At 47.5% G+C, this 24,060-nt stretch overlaps 2 protein-coding genes across 2 annotated transcripts in view; both read right to left on the bottom strand.

The window, feature by feature from the left end:
* Positions 1-23,758, bottom strand: part of LOC119446621 (uncharacterized) — a 71,164-nt gene extending 47,406 nt beyond the window's left edge. The window contains exon 1 of the mRNA XM_037711099.2: positions 23,477-23,758. Coding sequence (XP_037567027.1) covers positions 23,477-23,525 — 49 coding nt within the window. The 5' untranslated portion in view covers positions 23,526-23,758. The remainder of the gene's footprint in view (positions 1-23,476) is intronic.
* LOC119446624 (meiotic recombination protein SPO11) lies at positions 18,039-20,792 on the bottom strand. The gene is made up of 2 exons (XM_037711105.2): positions 20,065-20,792; positions 18,039-18,867 (listed from the first exon to the last, which is right to left on the bottom strand). Exons 1-2 carry the CDS (start codon positions 20,479-20,481, stop codon positions 18,166-18,168), a joined length of 1,119 nt encoding a protein of 372 aa, XP_037567033.1. The 5' UTR covers positions 20,482-20,792; the 3' UTR covers positions 18,039-18,165.
* Positions 23,759-24,060: the final 302 nt, after the last annotated feature.

Genomic DNA, 24,060 nt, shown 5'->3' with positions numbered 1-24,060 from the left:
TTGCTCGAAAGCAGCAGTACAGGATCCATATTAACGAAGCTTTCTCTTTCGTACGCTATACGTGGCTGAGAAATATTAAATTCCAGGGTTATGCGCGCGAAAACTAGGTTGTGGTTATGAGGCATGTCGTAGTAGGTAGCGGCGGCCGCGTTCCGATGGCGCCGAAATGCAAAAACGCTCGTGCACCGTGCATTGGCTGCACGTTTACAGAACCTGAGGCTGGCAAAATGAATCCGGATCACCCCACTACCACATGCCTCATAGTCACAACGTAGTTTTCGCACCGTATAACCCTAGAACTTAATATCTCACGGCTAAGTATAGCGTGCGAAAGAGAATGTTTCGTTAATATGGATCTTGTACTGCTGCTTTCGTGCCACATGGCTGTTTGGAAAATTTAATTCCTTGCCTGAATTCCATTTCACTGACTGTGTGATAAGCTATCCTCCAGAAAAAAAAAATCATAATGGCGTTTTATCACTCACGCAGAGGCCTCGGCAACATGTTTTAGTTTTTTATGTTCAGGATTCCTGACCATTTCTTTTTTCAGTAACGGACAACGAAACGGAAAGACAACGAAGATTGCAGCAAGGCTCGTGACTTGACATCACGAGGCTCGCTGGCTGCACTTACAGGTGCGTTGACCCCCCCCCCCCCCCCCCCCCCCCCCCCTTCTTTCTGCGCGTTCTGCACGCGGTGAAACCGTTCGACGTCTGCCATCCGAACCTGGCTGCCCCAACCAACGCTCCCGAAGCTTCGCCTGCGCCGTCAGAGCCTGACCGGATATGTCAACCGTCGCTGCTCGAAAGCGCCTCAGCAGAAGGAAGCTGAAGCTGTCGTCCGGCTCGTCTAGCCGGGCTTCCAGTAGCTTGCCGTCCAACATGACGGCAAACCTCACGGAACTCTTCGCCCGTCTCACGATGCAGGGCATACCTGGCTTCGCTGGAAACACGACAGAAGCAGCTGCTTCCAAGCACTGTTCAAAAGATGACATTCTGGCGACTCCAGAGACGACCAACAGCATCAAGCATTTCGACACGAAGGAATGCGAGGCAAGTGGGTCCCTTGTTGTCGAACGTGAAACCAGCCTCACTGCTGAGGATGAAGTCATCGTGCATGAAGAGCCAGAGCGGAAAGCCCCCACAGAGTCAGATGTAGTGGGTATCGTTAATCAGCTGCGAGAATTTCTGCATGATAAAGACCCGTCCCAAGAAGACGACCTGATGGAAGCACTGAGCCCTTCGCGGGCTCAGCATATCCTCGAAGCATACGGCACCCTGACTGCCTTTCTGGAGAGGCGCCCGGGATTTCAGGTGGTGCACGAGGATCTTTACTCGTTTGTCTACTACAAGCAGCCTGATGACGAAGCAGCTGGCGTCTGCAAATCGCTTCAGGACGAAGCTACCGCCCGGTCTGCTTGTTACAACGACAGCGGACTCCAGCACTCGGAGGCTTGTGACGGCGGACCTCGGCGCGCGCGTGTCAGCTCGTCCAGCATCAGCACTTACGAGTCCACCATAGATGAAGAGGACGACGAGCAAGGAGAGACCAGAATTAATGACGGATGTAGCCAGGTGCCCTCCAAACCTAGTTGTATGTCATCAACTCTGCAGGCGGTGCAGGATACGTGCGATGCCGAGGCCCAGAGCCAGGGATGGGACCCTGCCCTGTTCAACGAGTTGGAGTCGACGCTGCGGAAGTGCGACGCAGTGGCCGCGGAGCTCAAAGGGAAGCTGGAAACTCTCCGGAAGAGCCATGCCAACGAGGTGCAGGAGCTTCGCGTCTATTGGATAAGTTACTCCAGGCGCCTCCACCAGAACCGACGAGGAGTGCGGCGGAACTGAAAACCTCCACCGCCAAGAAAGAGAAGCCCACCGGCACGAATGGAGAAGGCGCCCAGGTCAGCCCACGACCACCGCAGTCACGGCCAAAGGAATGTCAGAGGTTTGCACTGCCTCGTCCCAGGTGCGAGAAGCAGCTGCACTCACTTCTCATTGACCGAGGGCCCCGGCCACTACCTCCGTCTGACAAAAAGCTCAATAGGTACGCAACGACGCAGCCGGTGCCAGACTTCAACAGCGTCATCGTGGCACTGTTGCTTGACAACCTGAAAGCTGTGCCTCCAAAGGACTATCGAAAAGAACTGGAGACACCCCGTCTCGAAAAAAAAAAAAAAAAAGAATGGCTGCATAACACAGCGACATAGGGCGCTTGAAGCCGGTGGCATTTCTTTTTTTCCTTTGCTTTCTTTTTCATGTCGATTTTTAAACGTAACTATTTAACGGTCGTATTGTTCATATTCGCTATTCCTTTTTTATTTCTTTTTGCTGGTGCATTGCTGTAATAAATGTTTTCGTCCTTATGGTATGGTAAACCGCCTTTTTAATCGGTGATGGCGCCTCTCGTGGCGCGCCAACCACTAGTCTGGTCGAAAGGTGGAGAAAAACAAACGCACTTGCCCCAAGCGCACGGCTGCAAGCCGGTCATTGGGTTTGCGACGTGGCTAAATTCTTATTTGAACCATGACAGCCATCGGCACAGACTACGAGTGCCCCCCCTTGCAGTGTAAGTACCAGAGTTCTGTTACCCACGTCGTTGAAGGTTTCTCTGGAGTTGCCTCTACCTTTTCATTTAAAATTTCATTGAGTGAGGCTAAAAGCTTACTGCAGGATTGTTGGCGTGGACGCGTGCACGGCTTTTATTCATACTTTCGCTTCATTTCTGCAAATCCTGACAATTCGAACACAAGCGCTTTAGAAGCACCATCGGCGACTATCTCATCTGCATTTTTCCCTTCAACATTTTTTTTTTAATTTCCACTGTGAACACCATGCACAGACACAATACATTTCAATGTATACCCAGGGCAAGGTTTGTTATACATTTATTGCGATAGCAAGTATATGGACACTAAAAGCGGATTTCTGCCGTCGCCGTCACCGTGAGGTTCCGTATGACGTCAAACGGCGATGAAATCGTCGCCGCGCGCCGTGCGCTGTGTGTGCGAGTGAAAGCGCGCGAGGGACGCGCTCTTCCACGGGGAGCGAACGCGCTGCCTGACAGGGGACTGACCAGAAGAGAGAGATCCCTCCTACTACGCCTTCGGATTGGCTGCTGCTGGACAGCCGCCCGAAGCTTCCGCCTGGGAAGAGCAGACTCCCCAGCCTGCTCTCAGTGTGGGGCAGACGAAACACTGGAGCACCTCCTATGTTCCTGCCCCGCACTCGACCAACACCGCAACACCATGGGGGCTCAACTCCGCCGCATGGGCCTACCTTCTGGTACCAGCACGGACCTGCTGCATCCAGCCCGCAATGCCAGCCAAGTGTTCAAGGTGGTCCTCGGCTACCTTGCGGACACTATGCTGGCTGAACGGCTGTAGGGACACCCTGCCCGAGACGAGGACGACTGCCCTCTCCCTTCCACCCTTCTCCCACTATTTCCTTCTTTCTCCCCCCCCATTCCCCTCCCCTCAGATGCTGAGCCGTGCTCCCTATAAGGGCTACAGAAATATGAATCTTTTCCCACCCCGAACCTCTACTACTACGGAGAGCAAACGCGCGTTCTGCGCCGTGCTCCCTGAAGGGCTGCAGAATTAAGCGTCTCTTTCCTCCTTTATATATATATATATATATATATATATATATATATATATATATATATATATAGAGAGAGAGAGAGAGAGAGAGAGAGAGAGAGATAGCTAACGCGACTTCTTCCGTCGCGCGAGAGGCGGTGGGGGGGGGGGGGAGGGGAGGCGACGTTTAGCTGCGGCACCAAATGCGTATTTATATAAAAAAAACGTTGCGAGGCGAGAAGCTGGTAAAGACTTCGGACGCTGCTTGACGAGTGTCCCGTTCTGATCCCGTCGCAAACCTCCGAGCCGCCCCCAGAGGCACCGGCAATAGAGTGTTCTAGATTTACCGGCAATAAGGCTCCTATATTTTTCAAAGGTAGCGACAGGTTTTGATCAAGCCGCCGCGCCCTGCGATAGGCCGGTTGGCGGCACGTGACTTTTTCTCCTTCGCGCCCAGCCCAAAGGGTCCAGAGTAGTGGTCGCTGTGCCGGCGGAATGCACGCGTGTTCTTTGTTTTCGAGAGTGCATTTGGATGATTTTGGTAAGCAGAAAGCACTTAACGCGCCTCTGTTGCATTGTTGTAGTTAACTAGAAGTGCCTATGTACCTGATGCTTGAAGGAGATATCCAGAGAGTTGAGAAAAGCATTTTATATGGAGGAGGAGGAAACAACTTTATTTTGCTAATTTGGCTTAATGAGAGGTGGCTACTAGGTGATGCCTCACAGCCACCTCCTCGGCTCTTTTGGCGTTTTATATGGATATTTACATGTTATTTTACACGAAGGGCTCCATGATTACCGGAGCCCACTACATGCTAACGTATTTGCATGTCCGAGCATTTACATGTCTGAGCGTCTACATGGTCGAGACTCCCTCACTATACACTCAAGCTCCGTTTATTATGCAATTAATTGCCCCCTTTCACACGATGGGGGAATTCACTGCAGTTCTTCTTGGCCAATCGCAAACTTTGACCAGTTCGCAATATCCTGCCCATGATGTGGCCCCATTCCGTTGGGCCTCCAATGTTGTTTGATAACCCCCGCACACCATGCAGGCAACGGGTGGCAACTTGGGAATCGAACGTAGACGTGGTTCCCATGGGAAAGCTCGACGTTGGACCCTTGCAAGTATTAGTGGCCTCTCCGTTACGGTCAGTTTGACAGGGTCCGGATACTGGCCTTCGCGGAAGCCTGGGGTCCCAGAACTCGTTTCGCCCATACGAGACATACGAGACAATTCTCGTATCTCGAGACATACGAGACAATTGCTCGTTCATTCGCCCCAGCGGATGCTGAATTAGTCGCCAGCTCCTTGGCCTCGAGAAAACGACGAAGCGTGAACAGCACTCCACAGTTGCACGTCTGCCAGTGAAGCATTCTTTGTCCTGAGGGACCGCGAGGCACAACGATACCACGAGAGATGTACTTAGGTTTGGCTGCTTGTTCTCACGTCGTTCAGTCGCGCGCGGAGGACGAAACTATGCAACTTTCTGCCGTGTTCTAGCGCCGCGGTCATGCTCTTTCATCCTCTCGCGCCTGCCGCGGTGCTCGTGATTGTGAGTGAGTGAGTGAGTGAAATAACTTTATTGGAGGTCCGGCGAGGACGCGAACTCGTCGCGCACCCGACCAGTCCCACGTCGGGACTGGCAGGTCTAGCCCACCGGCCCAGGCGCGGGCACGCCGTACAGCCAGGATTTGCTTGTTTAGAGCGGAGCTACGCAGAAGCGAGTCCGACCACTCCTTGCTGAACTTGGGATATCTCGACCCGCACTCCCAGAGCATGTGTGCTAGAGTGGAGGTCTGCCCGCAGGACGGGCAAGCGTCGTCGCGATATACTTCGGGGTAAACTTCGTGTAGAACGGCCAGACACGGATATGTGTCGGTTTGTAAGAGTCTAAGAGAAACGGCTTGCGGCCCTATTCAACTTGGGGTGAGGGGGTGTAAAGACCCTTCTAGACATGTAGAAGAATTTCGTAACCTCCTTGTGAGTAGCGGGAGCGTCCCTGTGGCTGTAGGGGGGAGAGGAGTCGGTGCTCCTTACAGAGGAAGCGCGGTCGGAGAGGTCGCGCGCAGCCCCGTGAGCAGACTCAATGGTTGCGGCTTCATCTAACCTAACATTGTCCATTATATGCCCCCTTCTTCTGCACGCCCTTCTGCTCGTGATTGTGGCACTGACTTATACCGCTAATCAGGTGTACTCGTGCAGAGCGCGCAAACTCATCCGCTGCGCGAAACTAGAAAAACGCAACAGCTCTCGTGCGAGACCGTCACCGGAAGTGCGTCACTCAACAAAAACGCGAGAGAGAGCAAAAAAAGAGGAGGCAGGGCCCTTGACGTATTCGTGACGCGATCCTTCGGCTCCGGTATGGGAGAACGCAGGGAAGGAATTTCGCTTGCGGAGGCTAGACGGGGCAAGTGGAGGGAGTGTGTATGTTGGCGGTGACGTTCACCTCCTGAAATCATGGGTTCGCGGCACTTCAAATATTTATATCCATGTTATTTCTGAACTAATCCGAAAAATTATTGCGGCAGAACACTCCTTAGGGCACGTAACAACTTCCAGCGTATTACCAAAATTTGCTATGTGGCCTGGCGAGGGGTCTTTCAGTTGGTAAATTATTTTATAGTGACGTATAGTTGATATCCCACCGCAGATTACACAATAATGCAAATATGATACGAGCTGTGCATGAAAAGTGGGTCACTTATGTAATAAGCGCTAGTTTGTTTGCGATCGAACTGACGTCGAGGCACGTGCAGGTGGCAGTGCCACGGGTTTGTGGACATATAGTGCGAGATAATAAACAATGCAGCGGCTCCGTTCTAGAAAGCTAGCTATTCACCGTCCGATGCACAACGTCCATTCCTGGATTGCAACACAAGCCACGGTCGTCAAAACATTCAATTTCGTGCAAACACAGGCATCAGTAAATTGAACCAAGCGCTGACCTTGCGTGCCTGAAAACAATTACCCTATATCTTCCACTCGTCGCCGAACATCGACTATCGGATGGGGACGACCGTGCGTATCGTTATCATGATTAGCACAAAACATCGCTAACAGGAATTTCCAGGCACATAGGCGCAGAGCGACTATCAAGTGATGTTTTTTGTTCGATTCTGCAGAGAATATACGCCGTAATCGGAGAAGGCAAGGAACGACTTCCGAAATAACACATTTGGCGCATGGAACCTTACTGGAAACGTGACACCCCGTACGTGGCTCCGAAAGAACATTAAATTCCTTTTTTTTTTCACAATGAAAACGGACGCCATATTAACACGCATATCACGAAGTCCAAGAGGGAAAAAAAATTAACTGCGAACACCTACAAAGTGTATATAATATTCGGGTATTGTGGCATGGACGGACGACAGTGAACTCTTTGTTGCGATGCTATCTTTATTAGTTAAATTGTCATTTTTCATTCGTTTATTTGTTTTATACGGTTAAAATGTATTCCTTTCTTTCTTGCTGCATGCACAACACAAAGAAATGTTGTGTCCGAGGTAGTCTTTACCTGAACCAGCAGCCCCTGTATAACAAAAGCCCGCTTATACGTACTACTTGAACGCGCAGTGCGATCTAATTACGTACTTTATCTTTAAACCCGTTTATCCCCAGCTCTCTGGGTTCAAGAATGGATAGAGCCTATGTCACAAACGCCAGAGAACTCGAAAACGCAAATGCGTGCTTTTTTTGTTTGCGTTCCTTTTAAGGTATACGGGGATGGTTGACGTTTCTATACCTTATGCCCATAGCACAGCGTGATAATTTTTTTTCATATTCAGCGCTAAATTAAGCTTAAAATTAAATTGTGGAATTTAAAGTGAACGATGGCTTATGACTCTTAACGTACGCTGTATAGTGGAGGGCGTCAGATTAATTTTGACCCCATAGGGCTTTTTTTTTAATAGCAGCAAAATCTACATACGCGAACGTTTTTTTTTTTTTTTTTTCATTTTCACCCCCATCGAAATGCGGCAGCCGTAGCTGGGAGTCGAACACGCGACCTCGTGCACAGCAGCAGAACGTCATCTGAACCAACACACGTACTGCAGTGCTACCTACGGATTCAACGAAGAGATTTATTATAGCTCTTCCTAAGTAGAAGCGTTGATAATATAGCATTACTACAATATTGCATTGCAAAGTTCATTTTCACGCCCGACGATATCGCCGATACAGGCCACAATTTTTTTTTTTAACACGAAAGTGTTTTATGCCGGGGTCCACGAAGACTTCACTGACGTATTTCCGTCACGGAAATACGTCATAGAACATAATACAAAGAAAGAAACCAGAAGAAAAAGTTCCACAAACATGCAAAATTTGGAAATCGAACCCACGACCTCTTGGTCCGCGACGATAGATCGCCGAGCGTTTAACCCATTGCGCCACAAACGCATTCGCAGAGAGCTACACAGACGCGCCTTATATATCTAAAGCCCAGACCACACGTACGCTTGCAAACGCGCGCAAGCTCGCGTCCGCGCGCCCACGCATGCGCAGATGGTGCGGCACGGCTCGTACGCGTCGAAATGCGGCGCGATCTCGGTGATCAGCTCCTCTCAGTTATCGCGCGCCTGGGCTGCCTCGCGTCGGCGCGCCTGGCTACGCAGCGACGGCGCGGTACATTCAACTCTCAGTTAAGCAGAATTATATCATGCAAGAAAGTGCTTCTTCTTCACTTTTTGTGCTGATATAACAGCTCCAAAAAGATAACAATTACGTTTATAGATATCGAAGCATTTTGAAGCACTGCCAACAACGGAATACGAAGTGGCGTCTGCCAAGGTGTAAACAAGTGAGGCCAGTGAGCGCGCGCTGTCGCGCGTATTTGTGGATGCAAACCGCCATTCCTCGCTAGGCGCGGCAACCGCAAGGCGCGTAGACGCGAGCTTACGCGCGTCCGCAAGCGTACGTGTGGTCTGGGCTTAACACTCCTCCGTGTACCCGCGCTCTTGCTCGGGGCGGTGCCGCCGCCTACGAGCAGAAAAGAGAAGTACTGCATTATGACACTAACGCGCACCGACAGTGAACGCTTCGGTGGTCTCAGCACTACGACGCCTCGATGCCAGCATTCGAAGGGACGCTGGCATCAAGAAGCACTACCAACGCCACCTAGGTGGCGTTCACCGTACTCAGCACAGCGGAGCGTGGCCTCCGCAATTAGCTCTGAAAATGTTTCTGAAGTTGATCGCGGAGGCTGCAATTACGACGCGCTGTACGCGCTGATTTGACTCGGTGACGATTCAGTTAGGTGCTTTGTCTTGCGCGTTGTATTAGTGTGTCAGTTACGTGCTTCGTCTTTCGCGTTGTGCTAGCGTGTGCAGCGTAGTGCAGCTTCCATATGCAGGACGGTTGCTCATGGTCATCGACGTTGGTAGTCGTGATGGAGGAGACGTGCCACCAGGCGTCAGCGTGGGTGCATCAACGCCTAAGGGCGCTTTAGCCACAAAACACCAATAGACATTATATATCAATGTGCAATAAACATTACACTACTTCTGTGAAGACACGTTTCACTTTCGTGTTCTATACCGATTCCTATATAAGAGGGATCAACCACATTTTTTTTTCAGTAACAATGCACGACATTGTGTATCGCGTATTCGCGTTAGCTGCTTGCCTCAGCAAAGGTGCTGGATTTGCCAGACTTGGATTATATATATTATGAAAGGAAAAAAATTGTCATCCGCCCGAATGTAGCACGAAACCACATTCGGCTGAGTATGAGAAATATATATTCAAAATACCTTACAGGCCCATTGAAGGGCATTGAGTAAGGGGGGCAACAGTAATAACAAGTCAAAAAAATAAAAAATAAAGACACAGACGAAAAAAAGGCAACAATGCAAATATTACAACAAGCAATATACATATACTGGCTAACACTCCCAGGTTGGTTTTAGTAGTAAAACATAAATACCCCAGAAAATGGATGAGAAAACGGCGCCACGGTAGCTCAATTGTACCTTATAATTTTTTTTTAATATTCAGCACGCGTAATGCGAAGACGTGGGATCGTTCCCCACCTGTGGCAAGTTGTTTTTACAGCATAAACTGTTATGGGCTCATTCCCATAGCCGTTTCGGGTCGCGGTGGTGTCCGCCGCCGCCGCCTCCGCCGCTTGTGACCGTAACCGCTATCGCCGGAAATGCGAAAAAAAGCACCCGGTTCCCGCCAGGAACGAACCTGCGCCCACTGCGTGGGAGTCGCATACTCTACCGCTGAGCCACGCAAGCGCTTGCTGTCAGGCAGCGGAAAATGCCCTATAAACGCGCCCTAGGCAGGCGCGCAGGCGCAGACGACGAGATGCGATTCAGACGAGGCGCGCAATCAACGCGATCCCGCGCCTCTGCCAGTATGGCGGCGCCATCTAGTTAAGGTGCCTGCAAACGCAGCGTGCCCTACATGGAAGTTGCATGTAGCAGTTGCATGCTGCATGTAACTGGACCTTGTAAACTCAAGCAGTCTAGGTGACTATTTGTCACCAGCCCGTTTTGAAGATTCCCATAAACAATCATGATCATCATCATCACCAACAACAACGTACCGTGCCACGGGTCAAGGGATGTGAGATGTGCGCCACGTATTCTGGATACCTCTTCGGTACACGCAAGGTACGAACCGCTGCTGAAGAATCGAATCGTAAAGGTATACGTGCGCAGCTACAACCAGGCATTATCGGGCTCAGCAGACTGCTGTGCAGAGATTATTACAAGCCGCAGCTCGCTGTCGACGCCGGGCGGACAGTTCAGATCGTTCTCGTCAAAACGAGGCGAAGAGACTGCCGCGAAGACCCTGTTGTGCGTGGTGCCGAAACTGGAGCACTCCTGAGCCGCTCCATCAGCTTACGCTGTGACTGTGCTACGTGTGCCGCGCAGGCCTGTGACTTTTTTTCATGCACTTTCATTTCCATTATTATATCATTTCTTTAATTCTATTAGTAAGTACAATTTACCCTATGCTGTCCTTGGTGTATTTGTTGGCTTCTTATATGATTATTAAAAAAACTGTAAACAACTGTAAAGCTTAGTAAACAAGAAAAGACGAAAAAAAAAAAAACGTCAGCCCTTCCCCTGGTGTGGAGATGCAAGACCAGCGAAGCTGTACTATGGTGAGAATTATGTGTTTCCAATTATGACTGTTAAGATGTGACATTAAGATGTGACTGTTAAGATGTGATAGTGTAATTGGTTAATTGAACTATTAAAGAATGAGAAATATATATGATCCGGTGGTTTTAATTTATTTAGTGAACACGGGAACCATCGCTACGGTACACCGCCATAGGGTGTACGGCAAAGGTTGGCACGTTCTTCATAAACGTCACCAAAGCCGCGCGCGTTCGGTGCGAACGCGGGCAAAACGCCGCCGCCGTCGACAACAGTTGTGCGCGTTGTTTGTGTGACCGCATACAACCGCTGTCAAAACGCTGGCCACGTGACGGAACGGCTAAACGCCGTTGTCGACACTGTTAGGGGAGAGGCGGGCGAGAGCCCAGAGAGAGTCTGCAGCACAGGCGGCAGAGGCCAGCAGGGCTGCGCGCATGCGCCGCAGTGGGAAAGCGGGCAGGAACACGTTAAGTCTAGGGTGCTTCGATGCCCTCCTCGCCCACCGCTCTCCTTCCAAAGGGAAGTCGCGTTTGCTCTCCGCCGTGCTCTCCGCCGTGCATTGCTCTCCGCCGTTGCTCTCCGTGAAAGCGCGCGTCCCTAGCCCTCGCACGCTTTCACTTGCACATAAAGCATACGGCCAATGAGACTTTTTTATGTATTGCCGGCCGCGATCATCGAAGAGTGAGCGCTTAACAGCTTCGCTGTAAAAAAATTTAGCGTAGCTTGCACTGGAAGCGCAATGCTAAAGAGACAGCGGATTTGATGGGCACCTAGCAAGTAGCCCTGGCTTTTGGGCTAGGCTAAGAACTACCAAGTCACCCCAAGCATTTTGCGGAATTTATTGATTATTGATCGATTATCGATTGGCCATTGATTGGCTATCGATGACTGACTAAGTTTAGGTAGTCCTAACCATGCTTTCTCAGCTTCACAGGGGTATGTGCCATTGCGCTTGGACCCTTTTGCACTGCCGCCAGGATCAGCCCACATTTCCTGTTCGCGGTTGACACATTACGCCCGGCTTAAACAGCTCCGCTGTTAAAATCGAGCTCATCGATTCCCTTTCTTCTCGTGTATATATACACGATAGTATTATATCGGCAACACGAGTGAGTTGTTCATTCCGCATAAAAGGAGTAAGAATGAGGTAACGGGAGCATGTTGCGGTGGTCACTGTAAGTAGGATCGTATTCACTGCACCAGAGGCCCGTTAACGGCCGCATGTCGAACCATACGACAGCCGCGCTCCCAAACCGGTTATCGCGGGACAATGCCACAACACTGTCAACACGCGCGCTCTCGTTGGAACGCCGCCTTTGTCCTAATGTTACGAACCAATGTTATTCATTGTTCCGCCTGTGCTGGCGCGTGCGGATCCGCAAAAGTCAACATTCCCACCCGAAGCTGCCAATTCAGATTATGGCACACGAACTCCCGCAACGCACAACGGAGGCTAAAAGCTAATAAGTGTTAAATGATCATACTGAATGCACTCCCCATCGTTTTCATGTAGTTCCAACGCTTCAAGGAACACTAAACAGAAAAAAAGATTCCTTCTGTATCAGTAAACTATTTTTCTACCGTATCAAAAACACCACTCTTAACTACAATAAAACGCTTGGTAGGCCAGTAAAACGTCATAACAAAAGATGCGTGTGGCGACGCCTCCTCGAAGTTCCCGCACCAGCTCGCTGTGACGTCATGGATTGTGACAGCGTCTCCTAGGGCCTAGTCAATTCTTTAGCGGTCAAGACAGACCACATTGTGTTCTAAAGGAGCTAATGATTAAACATGATGAGTTTCGGGAACTTGCTGAGCCAACATGGCCTAAATACGAAAAAGTACTTTGAAATCGGTGACGTCACATGACGTACCGTCGTTGGGGATTCGGAGCGAAATTCAAGAACTGAAACTCTGACCTTCATTTTCTCTCGTAATAATCAACATATTATTATATCGAAGTAAATGACAATATAGTTTTCAAAGAACGCTTTATCTGTCTAAACTAATTTAGTGTTTCGGTTTAGTGTCCCTTTAAAGAGACACTAAAGAAAATATTACGTTAGCTGTATTAGTACATTACGCTTCCTTAATAGCAAGATGGCCAATCTTGACGTGACAGGAAGCTGGGAAGGCCAGAAAAGGTGCAATAACAAAAGACCAGTGGCGACGTCGCCCGTAGGTCGCGCGCATCAACTCGAAATGTCGTCTGAGAAGACGCCGTCATTTGAGCTCAATAAATGTTTTTTCTCTGTCTCTCTTGAAATGACGTCATGGATTTTACGAGCGTCCACTCGCATCTAATTAATCGTGTATCGGCGACGAAACACGTCAGTGCGTTCTATAAAGCGACCACCGTTTCCAACCCAGCAAGTTTCAAAAGTCTCGCTGCGCCTGAACGGCCATTATATACGAGAAAATATCTTGACATTCATGACGTACGTCATAGTAACGTACTTTCGCGCCTGGGGTTAGACGCGAAATTCAAAGAAGTTGAAGTTAGCCCTTCAGTTTCTCGGCTTTAGTATAACCAACCTTTTTAGGGCAAATGAACGAAAATAAGAGTTTTCAAAGAATTGACATTGATTTTCTGCATATAGCTGCAGCGCTTATACCATGAGCAACCGCGCTGACTCACTGGCTGTGGCGTTCTGCTGTTGAGCGCGAGGTGAATGGTTCGAATCTCGGCGGCAGCGACGGCCACATTTCAATAATTGCAAATGGCAAGAAAAAGAAAGATAGGAAAGCTCGCGTAATCAGATTTAGGTGTGTGTTTAGAAAGCACAGGTGGACAGAATTAATCCGGAGCCCTTCACAACGGTGTCCCTCATAGCCAGAGCGTCAATCAATCAATCAATCAATCAATCAATCAATCAATCAATCAATCAATCAATCAATCAATCAATACATCTACCAATCAATCAATCAATCAATACATCAATCAATACATCAAAACTCCAAAGAAGGCGCTGCCCTTTGAGACCTGTGTGAGTTCCTTTAACCCCATTGTTGTTCTGCCTCTTAAAGGCCAACTGCTACGAAATTTCGTTTTGGCTGAGTTAGCTATATAAATGAGTACCGTAGGCATACTGTTGAAGCTACCTAGGCGGAGCTGCACGGCTGGTGGTTAGCGGATATGACGCAAATCCACGCAACCACATCGCCTCCGAGATTTTAAGCGCACCGCGGCGCCGCCCTGTCTTGGAGGTCATGCTGGGGAACTCGACGTTCTGGGATCTCGACGTTCTCGTCTCGACGTTCTGGGATCTTCGTAATTTCCGGCGAGTGGTAATGTTTTTTTTTTCGATTTTTTTTTTTGCAGTTTCGCTCGAGAGAATGGCGATATTTTAGGTGTTCTCGTGACGCATCTACTCACATTTTAAACGTAAACTTTCGTACGGAGGCTGCTTTACGTTAACGCCATCTGAAAATATACATAGGCGCCTTACGCGGCCCGAAACTTCATTGCAATTCATGGCCTTTAATAAAAAATGTTGACAAACGGTTCCTGTTATAAGGAGCGAAAGCGTTTGCCCCGTTCGCCGGCGACGTACGTAAGACCTGATACAACAACAAGCCTCCAGCAGTGCTTTTTTTATCTCTCTATATCTGATGCCTCGTGCGCTAAGGAGTCAGCGGAGGGTGTTCCGAGAACGATGACGCTCGGACTTCTGGGAAATGTTTTTCTCCTCTCGCGGAAGAGTGCGTGCACCCAGGAAGTGCATAAGAATCTGTTTTGTTTATTTCTGCGTCCGTTTCGCTACAGTGTACCCGCGACAAACACCTCTGTCGGTTGACCGCTACGCAAAAGCATACGGAAGTTACACAGAGCTAGGTGTACTTAGAAAGAAAAATAATAGATTGTCGAATTATTTATCGACTTATTTAAGCAAATACTTATTAATTGTCCACATAGGAAAGCAAATCACATATTATCTAGATGATGATATGATTTATTTTAGCTGAACAAAACCTGTCCGATGCTTCGCGTGTTTGAACATGTATACCAATCAAGTGACATAGTTTGATATCCTCTTTTTGTACTGGTGGTAGCAGATAATGGTATTCCAATATAGAAGACACATGGTTGGATTACCGAGATTGACAAATTGATCAGTCAAACGTCATAGAAGGTTACTACTTGTACATTCATCTTACCGGCTGCCGACATTGCTTTTTTTCTATAGACCCCAGCTTCGGCGGAAAACTAAAATAAAAATTGTATTACATATTTGATTCTTTTACCGAACTGATTATTCGACTGATCAAGAATACGGTTGGAAAAAAACCTTACTAGGTTCTTTGTCACCTTTCTTTCTGTTTCAGTTTATTGTTCTTTAAATACAGTGAATGGGTTAAAGATAATATCGACCTTTTGAAAGAATAAACCTCACAGGTGGGTACGGTTACCGCTCTTTCATAGCGTTCAGCGCTTTGAGGGGCTCCTAAACATGACGCAAGAACCGGTAGCTTATATGAAGAAAGATTGAGCTTATCGCAGCCACGTGATTCCTGCACTTATCTGTTCACAATAGTCCAAGAAACGCATCGATGCGAAATGAATTGCATAAGCCTTGTTCTCGCAATACAGTCAAGCCCCACTCGAGCCAGTCGGATAGAAGTGGCTGGTTCGCTGAATGGTCGCTCTGAAGCTGGTTGCTTTCAATATCAGCTCTACTGACATTGCTATTACCGGCGCACAGGACGTCAGTCTTATCAAGCATAAAGGGCTTTCCAGGCCACTCAAATCCGAAACAAATGTTCCGGGAAACTGCTGGTCGCCACGTCCCTCGGCGCCGAGGATGGAGTGCCCGCGCCGGCATATCAGAGATCATCGATCACGCATTTGTCCAGAGTGCTTGCGCTACGCTCTGCAAAACAAACAAAACGATTCTTTTTCCTTTTTTCGCTGCTGCTCGTGGGCAAACGCTCGTTGGCCCCGACAGCACGAACATGACGGTCACGTAATAACTAGGCCTGATACCTTCGAACCTTGCTGCTGCTATGACATTACCGTTACTTTCCTCTTTAGTGCAGCGTATGAATATGCCTCAGGGCTTAGAGAATTGTGCGGACAGATGTGTGGAAGATGCGCTGCTCCACCATCGATAACGCACATTAATCACCTGTTGTGGCTCTACCCATAAACGAGTGCGATATTCGAGAGAGGATTCTATAAGAGCTGCCAAGGGCTACGAACAGATCAAACAGTTATAGGCGCTGGCTCATGGACGGTACGTTCACTAAGCTACTACTGAAACTCCCACATGAGAAAAGCATTCACCCTTTCGTTTATATACACATATATTCCACAGACAAGCTGCTCGAAAAAACGTATGCGTGGAAGTTTGCACGACAGAGACGGCAATGGCGTCGGTCTAGCGTCAACGCGTCCGATTTGGTAAAACCGGTAACGCAAATAAGTAGGGGTTTACGGGTAGCCAAATAGAACCGAATACCCATTGTTTTCTCATTTCTAAATGTAAAGTGAAATGGGAGAGTGAAAGGGCGGTTTGTTTACGTTAACTGATACATTATGACATCGTTCACAACTATACTTCTGGGCAAATGAGGAGCTTGTAAATGAGAAAAACGTGGAAGGCGATATGCACACCGTGAAAATGGCAGTTATGAAACGTGTCAAAGAAGCAACATGTAATACTACAGAATCGCGTATCCTTTTAAAGGGATGCAAACATGATGATATTGCCGAAATAATAAGTTATTTGCCTATATATCGAAAAAAAAAAAATCTCGTTGACTGCCAATTGTGAGGCATTCTTATTGAACTATGCAGTCAAACCTCGTTATAACGAACATAACTGAATAATGTATTGAACGAAGTGAAATTCGCCTTAAATCACCATATAGAGATTGATATTGCAGTACGTATATGCATAATGGATATAACTAAGTAATGGTTAGAACAAATTAATTTTGCCTCCCCCCTTCAAGTTCGTTATAACGATGTTTACTGTACTGGAAATTGCTCAATAGTATTTAGCTTCAGTCCACGCGTTGGTTCAGAAACTGGTGCAATCTCCGTAGCAGCCGCATTTCTAATGTTGCAGAATCATTCGAGACAACCGCCACCTGCATCTGTCTTTATCCCTGCAGACTTAATGTTGTTATCTCTTACATTTGAACAGAAACGGATGTACGACAAGTTCGAATAGTAAATTCTCGAATCGGATACGAATCGAATACTCTTTGCTATTCGATTCGTATCCGATTCGGGAATTTACTATTCGAATTTGTCATACATTCGTTTCTGTTCGAATTTATAAGAGATAACATCGAATAGCAAAGAGCATTCGAATCGTATCCGAATTTTGGAATATATTCGTACACCCCTGTGCGTCTGTGCCTGTGCGTTTCTTAGATGACAGGACACTGCACCCGACATTCGTATATACGCTCTGCGATGGCTCAGGTCAGGGATGCCACCGAAACCGGAAAATACATGTAAATGGCGGGCTAAGATAGGGGTCGAATGACGTCTTTCATGGCGACACACTATGCGTATACAGGCGAGGAGTCTCGAGAGTTATGTGAAATAGGGGCGTTATCTTCACGGGCATTTGTTAGTCGGTAAGAAGAAGCTTTGTTCTATTGTCCCAGATTTTTGAAGCTGTTCACTGTATTTGCCGCAACACTGCAGATCTCAAGTTTTGCGAACGGCACTCACGATTTCCGTTTACCTCTCGACGGCTCGTAGAGTGTCTTTGTTCTCAAGAAGCTTGCCGTAATCTAAACTATGTCTCTACTCGAAGTCGGTGAATATCGGAAGACAATTGTCATATGAGATATTGGGTTAAGCAGGTGGCCAAATTTATTTGAAAAATAAAGTTAATTTAATTGAACTGGATCGACTATGCGCGTGTCACCGGTCTATATATAGGACGTTTTGTCAATTTAATCATAATCTTTAAAAAATTTCCTGTGGCAGATAGCGCAATTTTACTCCCTGACATGACTTTTGAACTCACCGGCTTCAATTCTTAAATTGCAATATGTGCGCTACAGTAATTAGTCATGGAGTTAATTAGAGGACCTGCTAATCGGTAAATTATACATTTCAGTATCTCGTGTAAGTAATGCCCGCCTAGGTGAGTAATTCAGCGCAAGTTCTATTGCGCTATATCTGCCCATAAGAAATCATTAGAAATTCGGTTAACAATAAAGTGAGGCACCTGGCAAATTAGGGAAGACTCGTACATTCGGACGAGTTGGTTCATGTTGAAGATTTATTGAAGCAGCGCGATGAGACGGAAGACAGACATGAAAAACATACACAGCAGGACTCGTGACGCAGTGAAACAACGCGTCATCAAGTCTGCGTAAAGAGCTTTATTGAGCCCAGTTCGAAAAAAAAGACAGATGAATTAGAAACTACAACGAACATACAGTGAACAACTTGGTTCACCTAAGCGTAGAAGGCTATATACTGGCGGCGCGACGCATCATATCCATCCTCCGAGTCTGATCTTGGCCGGTATGTAGGACTCGGTCAAGAAGTGCGGGCCAATGCTGCACAGGCTCTGAATCTCGGCCTTGCGCTGCATCGACTCCAGCAGCAGCAGCTGCTTCTTCCACTCGCGGTTGGCGTCGACGTACGGCCGGGACAGCAGGTCCCTCAACTTGGACTTGTCACCGTGGCTCAGCGGAGGGCAGTCTCTGAGCCGAAACGTCTCAATGTCCGAAGGGTGGATGCCCAGCCAGTGAATCCTGGGCACCGCCAGCGAGTCCGTCTCGCTCGCCATCGCCAGCGAGCCGTAGGCGTAGACGCACAGGATCTCGATGCCGTACGGGTCGGCGTCCACCAGGGCGTAGACGGGCAGCTGCAGCTCGACGTGCAGGCGTCGCACGAACTCCCGCGTGTTCACGTCCGGGAACCCCTTGCCCGTGACGAGCACGCAGCGACCCAATGACGACGAAGCGGTGACGAAGCCGTCGTCCAGGATCTTCTGGAAGCTGGCGTCCTTCTCGACGAGCAGGATGAAAGAGGCGGAAGAAGCGAGCTCGCTGATGGCACTCACATCGGTTGGCATGAGCGTGACCGCGACTGAGCCGTCCACGAGGTTCCCGCTGGCGTCGCGGAACCGGATGGCACCGGTGAAGACACCTTTCGAAGTAGCCATGATGTTGAGGCAACGGCGCGGGACCTGTATCGACACGCAGGGGTATGTTGAGCACATTTATGAGCAGGTAAACGTTTTGGCAAAGAAATTAATGGAGCAGAGTTAGAAAAGTGTCGGCGACCTTCCACAAGATTTGCCACAAAGCTAAGATATTTAACTTATTTCTTATTTGACGCCATAGATGCGGGAAGTACAGTCCCCTCTACCTCCCCACGTTTCGTACGTTCGTCTGTTCATATACCGGGTGTTTCAGTGAACACTTTCAAAAAATTTTAAAGGTTGCCTGTGGCAGATTGCGCAATTCTATGAGCTGGTCTACTCGAAGAGGCGGACATTACTTGCAAAAAAAATTGAAATGCCTAATCCCCGAATTAACAAAAATCACTAATTAAGTTTTATTTAACTACTTACCTTATGGCCCATATTGAAATTTACAAATTCTAGCCGTGGAGTTCGCAAGGCGGATCCACTTGGAACAAATTCTCAAGATGACACCCGTTTCGAGGTATTAATTCCCGAACTTTGCGGAGAAATGCATTGGTGTTTATAGTTACTTTTGTGCTTCAACGCATAAAACGAAGTTTTGTTCAGAAATGGATTTCTCCGCAAACTTCGGGAATTAATACTCTGGAAACTGGTGTCATCCTGAGAATTCGTTCCCAGTGAATCAGCCTTGCGAGCTCCACGGCTGGAATTTGTAAATTACAATATGGACCATAAGGTAATAAGTTAATTAAAACGTAATTAGTGAATTTTAGTTAATTCGTCGATGAGGCATTTCAATTTTTTTGCGCAAGTATTATCCACCTCTTCGAGTACGCACGCGCACGCGCACACACGTACACACACACACACATATTATATATATATATATATATATATATATATATATATATATATATATATATATATATATATGTATATATATATACAACTGAAAGAGGAGGCATTTGTGCGTTTAAGTCATGCTAATGTAGTGTGCTCTGCTGCAGATGCGGCTTCGAAAAGACGACGCAGCGTATTTAAATAGTTTCCCTGAGTGACGACTGTAATGGGCATCCAACAGTTCCGGTCCACCAACCCAAACTGTTTATATATATATATATCTGCAGCAGAGCAAACTACATTAGCATGACTTAAACGCACAAATGCCTCCTCTTTCAGTTGTGAACAGATTTCTTGGTGTGGACTTAAGCCACTTACTAAACGACGCTCACATACCTGTAGCATAGAGGCGATATCTTCCACAATGGCGTCTACGGTCGTCTGGGAGCCGAACAGGGCTGCGTCCTCGTAGAAAATCTGGCGCTTGGTGCTCTTGGTGTTTGTCAGCAGCAGGAAGTGGATCTTGGAGAGGACCTTGAGCATGAGCGAGAACTTGCGAATCGACGTCGCCGAGCCGAAAGAAGTAACAGTCTTCGCGCAATCGTCTTTACGAACGAGTCCTCTGCGGTGGCAGAAGACGACGCTCTCCCAGTCCTGTCGGCGATCGTACACGAAGCGCGGTGGCTCGTCGTTCGCGATCTGCCTGATTACCGATTGTACGATCGCCTCGATTTTCAGAATGATGGCATACCTATCGGGGAGATTGGGAGCGGATAGCGGCTGGAGCGTACCTCGCCAGAGTTGGAGCGACATGTCGTTACTCAGGCAGCACGTCGCGTTGTGTTCTTGCAAACGACTTGCCCAACAAGGCGGCGCGGAGCAACAGGCACGTATATAGCAGACGATATTACTAGCAAGCCGTATATCAGCTCGATCCGTGAAAAGAAACGATAAAACGAATGAAATAATACAATAAATGCATTATTTGTTTATTCTGAAGTGTTTTAGGACTTGCTACTTATTCATAACTGCCGTCTGTTAAATTCCGTCTGTTCCTCCGGTGCGTATGCTCACCTGCCAAACGCATGCGCACTTAGCGCATCGCCGGATTACCACATTCATAGGCAGTTTCACGTAACTTTTGCAGCGTAGAGCATGTTTTAAAGGCAAAGGTGTTCGTAATGGCTTTAGGGCGACATATGAACTTGATCATTGTAAGTCGTAGCACTGTAGCATCGCGCATTCGATTATGAGGCACGCCGTAGTGGGGGACCCCAGATTAATTTCGACCACTTGGGATTTTTTAACGTGCACCCAATGCACTGTACACGGGCGTTCTTGCATTTTTGCACGAGAAGTGCCTCGAGCGGCCAGTCACGCAGCGTGTATTCGCGGGCTTCTTTCACGCTCGGAAAAACATTTTTATGTAGCACGTATTGACCAACAGAAGACTGTATCGGAAGTTTATCATGTTGCTGTACAATTTTCTCATTGACACTTTTAAATGCGAAGCATTTCTTGGCGAACATTTGCTACTTTGACAGTATCTATCTATCTAGCCGCCTACGACTTTGTGCTCTCATGGTCGTTTTGTTAACTTGGTATGTACCAGAATTGGCATACTATGACAGGAGTACATGACGAACATAAATGATATGTCATGACAGGAATGTCATGGCATGCGTGCCATGTAGGTCATGAAACAGCCGCCTACGTCTTGGTGCTCTCATGGTCGTGTCGTTAACTTGGTAGGTACCAAAATTGGCATACTATGACAATAGTATATGACGAACATAAATGATATGTCATGACATGAATGTCATGACATGTGTGTCATGTAAGTCATGAAACAGCCGCCTACGTCTTGGTGCTCTCATGGTCGTGTCGTTAACTTGGTAGGTACCAAAATTGGTATAGTATGACAGGAGTGTATGATGAACATAACTGATAGGTCATGACATAAATGTCATGACATGCGTGTCACGTAGGTCATGACAATGACCCAGCGAAAAAGATTAAAACTCAAAAACCACTGAAATGGGTTCGCACGTGGGTACTAAGTGAAGGAAACACTACAGGATGCTGGTAGAAGTCATAGTCATGAGCATGACTGAACAAAAATGACAATGACTCAGCGAAAAAAATATTAACACTCAAAAACAACTGGAATGGGTTCGGACGTGGGCACTAAGTGAAGGAAACACTCAATGATGATGGTAGAAATCAGTCATGAGCATGACTCAGCAAAAATGACAATGACTCAGAGACAAAATATTAACACTCAAAAGCCACTGAAATGGGTTCTGACGTGGGTACTAAGTGAAGGAAACACTAAAGCATGATTGTAGAAGTCATAGTCATGACCATGACTCAACAAAAATGACAATGTATCAGCAAAAAAAGTATAGCACTCACAAACCGCTGAAATGGGTTAGGAGTGGGTACTAAGGGAAGAAAACACTAAAGGATGCTGGTAGAAGTCAGTCATGAGCATGACTCAGCAAAATGACATTGGCTCAGCGAAAAAATATTAGCACTTAAAAACCACTAGAATGGGTTCGGACGTGGGTACTAACTGAAGGAAACACGAAAGGATGGTGGTAGAACTCATAGTCACGAGTATGACTAAGGTTTTCACCCTAAGGTCTCTTAGGTGTAGCTAAAGGGACTCCTGAGGACTCATGACATGAATGTCATGACATGCCTGTCATGTAGGCCATGAAAGAGTCGCCTACGTCTTGGTGCTCTCATGGTCGTTTCGTTAACTTGGTAGGCTCCCACACACTGCTTCGCATAACATCGATTCCCACAGGGCGTGGGATCTGCCGGCTTTCTTTATCTAAATATAATATTTGAGAAGTTGATTAATTAATTAAGACTAAAGATATAATTAGGCGGAATGCAAGAAATAATCTGAGTATCGGTCCAAGCCATGAAAAACAACATTGTCTTGATTCTGTCCAGCTACGTGGCATTTACATATTTTAAAATCTTGGTGCATGATAGTTGGGACAGCCTGCATATGTACTGGGTGGGTGTATGGTCATCGCGTGTGAATATATATATAACGTGACAAGGGGCACATATCAGCCCACATTTTTAGACTGCACTATCTCCGGGGTCAGTCCACGAAATAGGCTAGACCACGGTGTAAGAATAGTTCTTACACCGTGGTCTAGACACACACACCAGATAGGGGAAAGCGTGGCTACATGACAACGAAAGGCTTTGTCTCAAAAACAACACAAATCCAGTTGCTACAAGCTGGCAATTGGATAGTTCGCTATATATTATCTAATATTTAACAGTGCGGTTTCATCATTCATGCGAAAAGAGCGGGAGCCAATGAAACGATCATCGACGTTTCTTTTCTCGGCTACAGCGTACCGTGCTGATCACAGCTGGGTGATTGCTGGGCTCCAAATACAGTCACAATGCGTCACGAACACCCTGTGAGGTTTGACACCTAAGATCTAGTTCCTTTAACACTGTACATTCTTAAAAAAAAGTTTGCACCCTTCGGTGCTTACCTTGTGCCATGACAACAAGCCTCATCTACCTTGCTTGTGTTTCCTTTCTTGAAAAATCTGCGCTCGCTACTTCGATCCCTGTCGAGAATGCTATGTCACGCTGACAACCCGCATGTCATTAGTGACCTGGAATTACCGGGCCGCAGCGTTAAAGAAATGAAATGCGGGCAAGATAAGCCCCAAAGGATGCAAACTTTTTTAGACTTTAGACTTTGACACTGGCGCGCAAAAACGGTCGCGGGATCTTGCCTTGAACCCGTCATAACAACACTTCTTACCTAAGTAGAAGGAATGTCCGTGAGGCCAGAACGGGCAGGCTGAACACATCGCCTCTCATTGTCGACTGGGATGTAGCTTTCTTGCAGAAATTCACGGATCACGCGAGAAAATTCACGAGTATAGAAAGCACGCGCGCGCCTTACGGTAGGAAGCACTCCAGCAGGCCACTGCCGCTGCGTTCATGCGCGCCTTTCTAAGCCGGCGCGGGCAACGGGTGCGGGAGCGCGGGTAATCAGACGTGTAACCGAACACCCGTATTTACGATGTCTCAAGGCTTGATAGTGTTTGCAGCGAGTGAGACCCATACAGATGACCTCTGGTACACCGAACTAGACCTCGCGATCTAACTGCTGCGTATTATCGTAAAGTTGCGCATTGCGCAGTTCATGAGGTCAGTGAGATGTTGAACAACTGTCTCGCCATTTCTTTGAAACCTGTCGAGATTTTTTTATACCTTGTGGAATGACGTTGTGCGCTTGCAAATTACAAGTCAACAAACACGTTTTTTACTCATTTGTCGCAGTTTTGTGTCTTGAAAGGTTAGAAATTATGTCGGAACTCGCTACATTAACCCCTAAGCACC

This window comes from Dermacentor silvarum, chromosome 3, assembly GCF_013339745.2.
Source record: "Dermacentor silvarum isolate Dsil-2018 chromosome 3, BIME_Dsil_1.4, whole genome shotgun sequence".
NCBI classification, from domain to species: domain Eukaryota; kingdom Metazoa; phylum Arthropoda; class Arachnida; order Ixodida; family Ixodidae; genus Dermacentor; species Dermacentor silvarum.
This window is presented reverse-complemented; position numbering and strand designations above follow the sequence as displayed.

Coding starts and splice junctions, on each gene's coding strand:
- LOC119446624 (XM_037711105.2), bottom strand. CDS start 20,481: ATGTCGCTCCAACTCTGGCGAGGTACGCTCCAGCCGCTATCCGCTCCC. Junction 18,868..20,064: donor ATATCGCCTCTATGCTACAG/GTATGTGAGCGT, acceptor GTGTCGATACAG/GTCCCGCGCCGTTGCCTCAA.